At 38.0% G+C, this 10,522-nt stretch overlaps 1 protein-coding gene across 1 annotated transcript; it reads left to right on the top strand.

Annotated features, from left to right (window-relative positions):
- Positions 1 to 8,328: 8,328 nt before the first annotated feature.
- Positions 8,329 to 8,937, top strand: LOC149200668 (uncharacterized). The gene has a single exon (XM_089401024.1). It carries the CDS (start codon positions 8,329 to 8,331, stop codon positions 8,935 to 8,937), a length of 609 nt encoding a protein of 202 aa, XP_089257150.1.
- The last annotated feature ends 1,585 nt before the right edge of the window (positions 8,938 to 10,522 follow it).

The following is a 10,522-nucleotide window of genomic DNA, read 5'->3' as shown; positions in this document are numbered from 1 at the left end:
AATGTATTCTATAGTTGCATTATGAGTTAATAACTTGTGAATTAATTAATAACTAATTCACCCAACTCATCTCTAGTCTATTGATCAGTTAGACTAAATACAACTAGTTTAACAAAGTTAAACTGAACACAACTCCATCAACTGCACCTCCAGCCCACTAAACTCAACTCACTTGAGTTCTAACTGAAGTCTTGCATGCAAATATTAGTCATCCCATAGGTAACCACGTATTTCCTTCTGGGATCTGCATGCACCATATCCGTAGCTCATCCTGAAGTGCTCCAAGAGAATAAGATCAAGTTTATAGTCCAAATATTATTATGAGACAATAGTATTTGACTTTTCTATTTTTGACAGCCAGTTTAAAAATAGACTTTGATCACTCACACTGTGATCACTCACACTGTGGTCACCCACACTGTGGTCACCCACACTGTGATCACCCACACTGTGATAAAAAATAGAACTTGCGCCATAATTTGCCTGCGGGCCCACTTAGTGAAGGCAACTCCTTTCCACTAAGCTCCATCATCTTGTTGCATTCTAAACAAGCATTTCTTGTTGCACACTTTTCAACATAATCTAGGGTTAATGGATACTTTGGCATGTATATATATGTATTGTAACATTGAAAGGAATATAATGAAAAAATAATCTAGTAGTCCTGGTGTTGGGATCCAGGGGAAAATCTCTGTGTATATATGTTTTATGTTTTATGCTCTCACCATTGTTTATTCTCTGTTTTTAGAATTTGTATGTAGGTAATTTTTGTAGAGGGTTAAAACCTACTTTTGGTATCATATTTGTTTTGACTTCAAGGGGACGCCTTTGCTGCCAAGGGGTTTTTGCTCGGGCCTGTGGTAGACCCTGTTCAGTGGGATATCTGCGAGATCGATTCTTGTGGTGAAAGAAGATGGTGAGCAGTGGAAAGATAGAGATCGAGAAATTTAATGGTCAGAGTTTTGAGTTGTGGAAAATCAAGATGGCGTATCTGCTGGTGGATAAAGATCAGTGGATCGCAGTAGATCCGGGTACTAAACCAACATCAATGTCAGCTGAAGACTGGGAAAAGTTGGATCTAAAGGCAAAGAGCACAATACGATTGTGTGTCTCAGATTTAGTATTACTAAATGTATTAGGGGAAGCTTCAACGAAGGCTTTGTGGGACAATTTAGGGACTTTGTACCAATATAAGTCTCCGGTGAATAAAATGTTCCTTAAGAAAAAGTTGTATAACCTGAGGATGAAAGATGGAGACTTGATGACAAAGCATCTGAACGCATTTAATACTGTGGTAAGCTAGTTAATATCTGTTGATATTAAAATTTTAGATGAAGATAAGTGCATCAGTTTGTTGTGTTCTCTGCCAAATTCGTGGGATAGTCTGGTTGTTGCAATAGGTACCCATGCAACTGCCTTGCAGTTTGATCAAATAGTCTCATACTTGCTGTCGGAGGAGATGAGACGGAAAAATATGGAGGGCCAGAATGGTGATTCCTTGTCTGTACGAGGATAGTCTCAAATCCGAAACAAAAATAAGTCCTCGAGTGGGAGATCTAAATCTAGAGGGAGATCTAAATCTTTGGGAAAACCTGTAAAGGTGTGCTGGAAATGTAGAAAGGAAGGGCGCTTCAAAAGGGACTGTAAATATAGATCTCCTCAGAAAGGAAAGGGATCTGATGATGCTCCTTCTATAGAAGAAAAAACCACCTCATATGAAGGTGGGGATTTGTACTTGACTTCTTCTTCAAGTACACATGTAAATCATGAGGCATGGTTGATTGACTTAAATGCATCATTTCACTTCACTTCCCATAGAGAGTGGTTCTGCGAGTATGAGAAATATGATGGTGGTGATGTCTTCTTAGGGGATGACAGGAAGACAAGAACCATTGGTTGCGGAAAATTCAAGTTGAAGTTTCAAGGTGGAAGGATTAGAACACTTCTAGGTGTTTGCATATTCCTACATTTGTCAGAAATCTAATTTTTGTAAGCAAGTTGGATGATGCAGGTGTAAAAACAGTGTTCGAGAAAGATACCTGCAAGATGGTTCGGGAAGCACTGGTATTGATGCGAGGAGTTCGGATTAGAACTTTTTACAAACTTCAAGGTAGCACTATTATTGATGGGTGCAACAGTTTTGTGGTTCCTGAAAGTGGAGCAGAAAATATAGTGGTCTTTGGAGAAAAGACCATGCTATGTCATCAAAGGCTTGGAAATATTGGAGAGAAGGGCCTTTGAATACTTCATGGTAAAGGTATGATAGAAGGTATGTCTAATTGCTCTCTGGATTTTGATTTCTATGAAAATTGTGTATATGGGAAGCAGAATTGGGTGAGTTTCCCCTCTGGTGTTAAGAGGGCGAAACATATATTAGAGCTTGTGCATAGTGATGTGTTTGGACCTGTGTCGGTTCTATCACCACGTAAGTCTGTGTACTATGTATCATTTATAGTTGACTTATCAAGGAATACATGGATATATTTCCTTAGGAATAAATCTAAAGTCTTTGACAGGTTCAAAGAATTTAAGGATTTGGTGGAAAACCAGACAGAGAAGAAGATAAAGGTGCTGAAGACAGATAACGGTGGAGAGTTTTGTAAGAAGGAATTTGAAGAGTTCTGTAAGAAGTGTGGTATAGCACAACAGAAGACTACTCCATACACACTTGAGAAAACTGGAGTTGCAGAAAGAATGAACAAGACGTTGATGGAAAGGGAAAGAAGCATGCTCAATGGTGTCGGGTTAGGACAAGAATTCTGGGCAAAGGGAGTGGAGACTGCATGTTACTTGGTAAACAGATCACCTTCATCAACATTTGAGGATAAGACTCCACAAGAGGTATGGATTGGTAAGAAACCTTCTCTTTCACATCTGAGGGTATTTGGATGTGATGCATATGTACATGCTCCAAAGGAGAAAAGAACAAAGTTGGATAGTAAATCTAAAAAGTGCATCTTTATTGGGTATAAGGATAGTTTCAAAAGTTATAAGTTTTGGAATTGAGAAACAAGGAAGGTTGTGTACAACCGAGATGTGGTGTTTAGAGAGGTAAAAGATGTTATTAAACATGAAGTCCTACCAAAGGAACTTGAGAAGATAGAGTTTGAGCTAAAGAAGGAAGAATTAGACTCTACAACAGAAGATGAATCAGAAGATGAAGAGCCACAAATTCCGACTGTGAGAGATCAGTTCGAGAAAGAAGGTAGCCAGAAAGGTATAGTCCATCTGCTTTCTATTCAAATTTTGCTTTATCTATTATTGATGATGATCCCAAAACTATGAAGGAAGCAATAGATTTAGAGGATTGAAAACTATGGAAAGAGGCCATGGTTTATGAAATGGCATCTTTGCACAAAAATGAGGCTTGGGATCTAGTGGAGTTGTCGGTTAGAAGGAAACCCATTGGCAGCATATGGGTGTTTAAGAAGAAGATGAATGCAGAAGGAAAGGTGGAGAAATACAAAGTTCGGTTGGTAGAAAAGGGTTATTCCCCAGTTCCAGGAATTGATTTTGGTGATATTTTTTCTCCTATTGCCAAGGTAGTTTTTATTAGATTACTTTTATATGTTGTTGTTGCTTTTGATTTTGAGTTAGAACAGATGGATGTGAAGACAACATTTCTTCACGGGGATCTCGAAGAAGAGATCTACATGAAGCAACCTGAAGGCTTTGCATGAAGGGTAAGAAAGAATTGGTATGCAAGTTAAAAAGTCTTTGTATGGGTTAAAACAACCACCAAGGATGTGGTATCAGAAATTTGATACATTTATATGGGGACTTAGTTTCACCAGAAGCAAAGAAGATCACTATGTGTACTTTAAATTAATTGGTGACTGTGTTATTTATCTGGTCTTGTATGTGGATGATATGTTGTTGGTTGGAAATGACAAAGAAATTATCCAGGATTTGAAGACCCAATTGTCCTCCAAATTCGACATGAAAGATCTTGGTGCTGCAAACTACATTTTGGGCATGGAAATTAAACGAGATCGAGCAAAGAGGAAGCTATGGTTAAACCAGAGGAATTATGTTGAGACAATACTGCAAAGGTTTAATATGCAGGATAGTAAACCGGTGAAGGTTCCTTTTCCTGTAGGTGTAAATTTATCTGTTGAACAGTGTCCCAAGACACAAGAAGAGGAAGAGGACATGTCCTGTGTTCCATATGCAAGTGTAGTCGGTAGTTTGATGTATGCAATAACATGTACTAGACCAAACATTGCACATGCAGTGGGAGTATTGAGAAGGTTTATGTAAAAACTAGGGAAGGAGCATTGGAAAACAGTGAAGTGGGTTTTTAGGTATTTGCATGGCACTAGTGATTATGGTTTGTGCTACCATGGAAGACCAAGATTGGACAGATTTTTGGACATTCATAGCTTTGTTGATGCAAAATGGGTTGGATATATGGATCAGAGAAGATCTAGAAGTGGGTATGTGTTTAACCTATTTGGAGGTGTAGTCAGTTGGATGAGTAAGAGAGAGTTTGTAGTGGCACTTTTAACTATAGAGGCAAAATACATGGCAACCACTCATGCAAACAAGGAAGTAGTTTGGTTGTAGAGATTGTGTTCAAGTATGGGGTTAGTACCTATAAGGATAGACTGTGATAGACAACATGCATTTTTATTGGCAAAGAACCTTGCTTATCATTCAAAGACAAAGCATATTGATGTTCAGTATCACTTTGTGAGGGATATGGTTAAGGAAAAAAAGGTGTTGTTGGTAAAGGTGGATACATTGAAGAATACTGCAGATGCATGGATAAATTCTATGAGCACTGAGAAGTTCTCTTGGTGTAGAGAAACAATGGGCATTGCAGGGCTGGATCAATGACTAAGCTCTCATGTGGAAAGAAAACAACAAGTGGGAGAATGTTGGGTTGTGTTATATTCTTTTTACAACTAGGCCATGTGCGAGGGGTGCGGTAGCCCCCCTGCTTGTGGCCTAGTTGTGGAAGAATTTTTTTTTGGACCCTATATTAGGTGAGCGGACTTACCTATGGTTTTGTGCATGGATTTCGCACATGGTTTTAGGCATGATGGTTTTAGGCAACTCCCAAGAAATTCACACAATTCAGTGGATAATTAACCTCTAGTTATCAGCAAGTTGTTGCTTAGCAACTTGTGCACCCAACAAAGGAAAGTGACAAAGGCAAAAAAACATCTAGTAGAGAGAAGTTGGCCACATTAGGAAAGCAACACATCTGCCACTTGTTGCACCACCAAGAAATTTAACATTGTCTTGTCTTTTGTATCTTTTCGATAAATTGTTGTGATAAGGGAAACAACCTAAGAATCTAAATATTCTCATGGTTGTCCCTCAATTTTCTGGAAAATTTGAGATAACAAGTAATTTGTATAAAAATTCAACTCTACTCGGGACATGAGACATATAGGAAAAAACAAGAATGGAGGGAGACTCTATTTATAATTTTCATTTTGAATTCCTAATATAAGTTCATGGTTCATCTCCATTTCATATGTTCGAATGGTGTGGTAATTACTTAACATTTTGTTGCTTTTATATCTAGTGGCTCATGTGAGGAGGTAGGCCCCCCTCCTTAGCCAGGTACTACGTGTAACTATATGGTTTAGGTACTTCTTTAAATTTCAATAAATATACTATTTTATTACATTGCTACAATTCATTGATGAGATAAGTACAAGTATTATGTTTTCAGGATTAATGATTATTTACAATGTTTCCAATATTGTTTACGATGTTTCTAATTACTCTATCTATTTATTCTATTTTATAGTATTTGCAATTATCGTTTATGTTTGTACTTGGTTTCTTTATAACATAAATGTGATTTTAATCTTCTATAATATAGCTTGTAGTTTAATCCTTTTATATTTTAGCTTGTTAGCATTGCATCTCATGTGAGGAGGTAGGCCCCCCTCCTTAGCCAGGTACTACGTGTAACTATATGGTGTAGGTACTTCTTTAAATTTCAATAAATATACTATTTTATTACATTGCTACAATTCATTGATGAGATAAGTACAAGTATTATGTTTTCAGGGTTAAAGATTATTTACGATGTTTCCAATATTGTTTACGATGTTTCCAATTACTCTATCTATTTATTCTATTTTATAGTATTTGCAATTATCATTTATGTGTGTACTTGGATTCTTTATAACATAAATGTGATTTTAATCTTCTATAATATAGCTTGTAGTTTAATCTATTTTAGCTTGCTAGCATTGCATCTCATGTTCATCTTTGTTACATAATTCAGGATCATCTAATCCTTGATAAAGTCACCTTCTTGATTCCTGAGTGATTTATTTCCAACCTGTGGTGTGTTATATCTAGTTTGGGGGTTACAATAAAAAGCCTCCTAAGCCCACTAGGTAGAGGAGTGATATTTCCTTTCCCGCAACTCATATTAGTAATTCTCCTTGTGTTAGGGTTACAACAATATGCTTCCCAAACCCACTAGGTAGAAGTGTGCCATTTCAAATTTTCAAGCGTAATTTTGATTTCAAGTGTGGTTTAGTTTTCTTAGCGATTTGTGAAAAAAACCTTAATATATTTTATGACATTCATTTAGAATACTAAAATCTCAATAACAAATTAACAATATTATACTAACATATACGGTGTATGACAATTTGCAAGTTCATATGAACATCGAATTAATAATTAAATGAAAAATGCCGTAGTTATCTAATAAGTAATTAAAAGCAATTGAAGAGATTGTTTGTAGCTAAACCCTTCAATAACAAAGTGTCGTGGGAGGAGAGGATTTCATGTTCTTTTAGAATTAGTTGTTTTAGTGCAATGGGAATATGATTAGTTGCAACAAGGAGATCCATATACCAATTTTTTTCTTCGCTTCATTGTGGATCAATGCCTAATGTTAAACAAAAAATTTAACACTCTATTTTAATTGTGACAAATATGACATGTTCTTATTGGAGCACGTGATGGATACTTTGAAGAGGGGGATGTGGCCCCTAATTTTATGAAGATATGCAATCTCTCTATCCCAAAAGAATATGTTGCAACATTTTAGTAATAATATACAAAACACTTTATATGATACAAGAATTTACATGTAAGCATTGACCTCACTTAAGGCCATGCCAAAGAGTGAGTAGTTCAACGTGGTTATTTGTGGAGATTCCAATATTCCTAGTGTAAAATATAAATGGATCCCCTTTCTCAATCCTCATAGGCATTTCAAAACTAGAGTGACCTAGGTTTCACTAAGAAGCTACACCAAACTTGATTTTTTGAAAGGGATTTATGGGAGATGTCCACTTAGCTTCGTAGAGTGTTGGACCATGGAATCAAAAATAGAGAAAAGGTTCGATTTGTATTTCCCAAAATGATAATTTATATTTTTTGTTTTCTACCCCTTAATATCATAAGAAGACCAAGACTTTACTATCATTGATTGAGAAATTCACTTAGCTATTTTCATTGCAATGATCTTGATAGGGGTGTGTTTATCATTAATTAATTTTTTTTTTCTCTCTATATAGTTGTTTCATGTTACATTCCCATTTATTATCATCTCCTTAAATTGGCCCCCTATTTTAAAGAGAAGTAGTCTTAAGCCCATACCTGGAATAGTTGGACAATATCTTGATGACATGGAATGCTAAATCTCATCACAAAGGGGATCCAATACCAGATTTCCCAAGCATAAAGGCATGAGACAAATAAGTGATCAATAGTGTCAAAGTTGGTTAAGTGCGTCCAATATCATAATGGTTCCCAAAAGTTTGTTTTTAATGCTATCCAAAGTAAGTTTTTTCTTGTACCAAACCTTATAAAGTGTTTGATATATTTAGGCAATGGTCGAATGTCCATATCTTTGCCTAAAGTTTGTCACTTATGTCCATTTGTATTTGTTCTATCAAAATTTTGTATGCTTAAGAGATAATAAAGTTTATCATGTTATGGACCTTACACCTTAAAATGATAAGAAACCAATAATTATGGTTCTCTTTGAGGGGGAAACCTCCTTTTACAATGAATACAATGTAGAGGACAATATTTGATGATCTCAAGACTAGGTAACTTTAGTAAATACATAGGAGACGAAGTGTGCAATTATAATAAAATGGGACCATGAGAGGTTCTAACTGACATAACAATTTAACAATAGAAATGTTATCACTCAATATATAGGGCTTAATAAGGGGTTTGAGGGTTAACATGGGGAAAATATAGGGCTTAATATGGGATTTGTTTGTGTCACAACCTTTTTTGTGTGTTAAGAATTGGTTTTTCAAGGTTTATGTATGATCTGCTCTGGAGTTGCGCGAGCCTAAGAGTGCCTAAAACCTGCGACTGCGCTTCAGTATGGATCCTCCGGATCCACCCCGCGGGGATCCGGATCTGCAACAGGCCTTCTCTAACCTGGTTAAATCTCTTCCCCCGCAGCGACCCCGACCAGCAGCAACAAAGTTTGTAAAGAAACTCGATGTATTACAGGAAGTTCAACTGCCGCCTGCAATTCCACGCATGGCAGCCCTTTCTCTAGCAGAGAAAGGATTAATTGGGCAATTTACAGGGCTTTGGCCGTCGCCCAGAACAGTACAAAGATGGGTTGAAAGAAACTGGTCGGACAAGATTCAGGGTAAAATATCTATCAGATTCTGTGGCAGAGGATACTTTACATTTAATTTTGAGACAAAGGAGGACAAAGATCTAATATTCAGGAACGGACCATATTTTATGGACTCCAGGGGCCTCTACCTCAATAAATGGACCCCGGACTTCGACCCAGAACTTGATATCCCGAATGCTGTTCTAGTTTGGGTACGGCTGCCTCATCTTCCTCTTCACTGTTGGGGGGATGAATCAGTCAAAGCTATAGGAAATGCGGTGGGAAAATACATAGATCGCAGTGAACCCAAAGACAACATGCAGGCATGCGCAAGGATCTGTGTGGAAGTCGACCTAGGCTGAGGACTGCCGGAGGCGATCAAGATGAAAGTGGATGATTGGAGCCATATCCAGCAACTGGACTACGAGCAGATACCCTTTAAATGAAAGGTATGTCACGAATACGGACACTTTGCAAATAGATGCACAAAAATTGTGAATGTTGACAATGATGAGCAAGATGGCCACTGGGAATCTGTTAAAAAGAAAGAATCATCGCCTCCCCACAAATCACCTATGGATTCTGATGTCCCTGGAACCTCCAATCAGCACCCTTCTTCCCCTCCATCTCTGATACCCGATCCACCTCTACCTCCCTCTTCCAATCCCTTTTCGATCGTGTCTGAGGCTGAATCGGGCCCTGACATCCCCTCCATTGAACCCCCGCCCCATCAATCTCCTCCACCCTCCATGCAACCCCCTCCTGATCCTCCCGCTTCGAGAATTACCAGGAGCTCTTCAAAGGATCATGGAGCGCCTAGTGATGTTCCAAAAAAGCAAGGACCTGGAAGAAAATCAGCTAAACAACAAAGGGATGAAAGCGCACAAAAAGACATAGCATTGGGCACTCAAACACCAATAGAATCATTTATACTTGGGCACCTAGAAAAATAAAACAGTAATAAAGGACATGAGAGGCGAGCACCTCTCCACATATCAAGTATCTCATGATGAAAATACTATCTTGGAACAGCAGGGGATTAGGGCACCCCTCCAAGTTAGTTGCCCTCAAGGATCTAATCCACAGCGAGAATCCTGAAATCATGCTTATACAAGAAACAAAGCAAGATCAATGTGAAATGAATAGAGTCATCAGTCAGCAGAAACATTTCCGTGGAAGCATAAGTGAGGCAAGAGGAGCCTCAGGCGGTATAGCAACTTTATGGGATAGCAACAAATGGATGTGCAGCTCTACCAATGTTCATCAAAACTGGATCCGAACCGCACTGGATAGCAGAACCGGAGGTCAATCAGTAACAGTGTATAATGTGTATGCTCCAAATCAGTATAGAGAAAAAGAGATATGCTGGGACACTCTGAAAGCAAACATAGAATTAGACTAGAATACCAATCTCATTGTAGCAGGAGACTTTAATCTAGTGCTGCATGCTAATGAAAAAAGAGGAGGTAATTTCACTCCTGATCCTTCCAGAAGTCGATTAGAGACCATAATACAGGATCATGATCTAGTTGATGTCAGACCCAAAAATCGTAGGTATACCTGGAGTAACAGAAGACTTGGTGCCAGCAACATCATGGAACGGCTTGATAGATTCCTTATCAGCATAACATACCTTTCCACTTTCTCAACAGGCTACTCAAACATCCTTAATGTGTCGGCTTCTGATCACTATCCGATAACTCTAACTCTCCAAAGCCACTGCCCACTAGGGCCCATACCCTTCAAATATAACTCAATATGGAATCAGATACCAGCTGCAAAAGAAGTGGTGCAAACGACATGGATCCATCATGTAGAGGGGTCTCCAAGCTATATCTGGGAGACAAAAATTAAAAGAGTAAGGCAGGATTTAAAGAACTGGGCAAGGAGCAATTATCAAGAGCCTGAATTAAATAAAAAGAAAATCAAGCAAGATTTAGAGGATGT

This window comes from Pinus tabuliformis, chromosome 2_1, assembly GCF_031772625.1.
Source record: "Pinus tabuliformis cultivar Carrire ecotype Pingquan chromosome 2_1, CPIR1, whole genome shotgun sequence".
Classification (NCBI taxonomy): Eukaryota; Viridiplantae; Streptophyta; class Pinopsida; order Pinales; family Pinaceae; genus Pinus; species Pinus tabuliformis.
The sequence above is the reverse complement of the archived record's forward strand: the minus strand, read 5'-3'. Positions and strand labels throughout refer to the sequence as shown.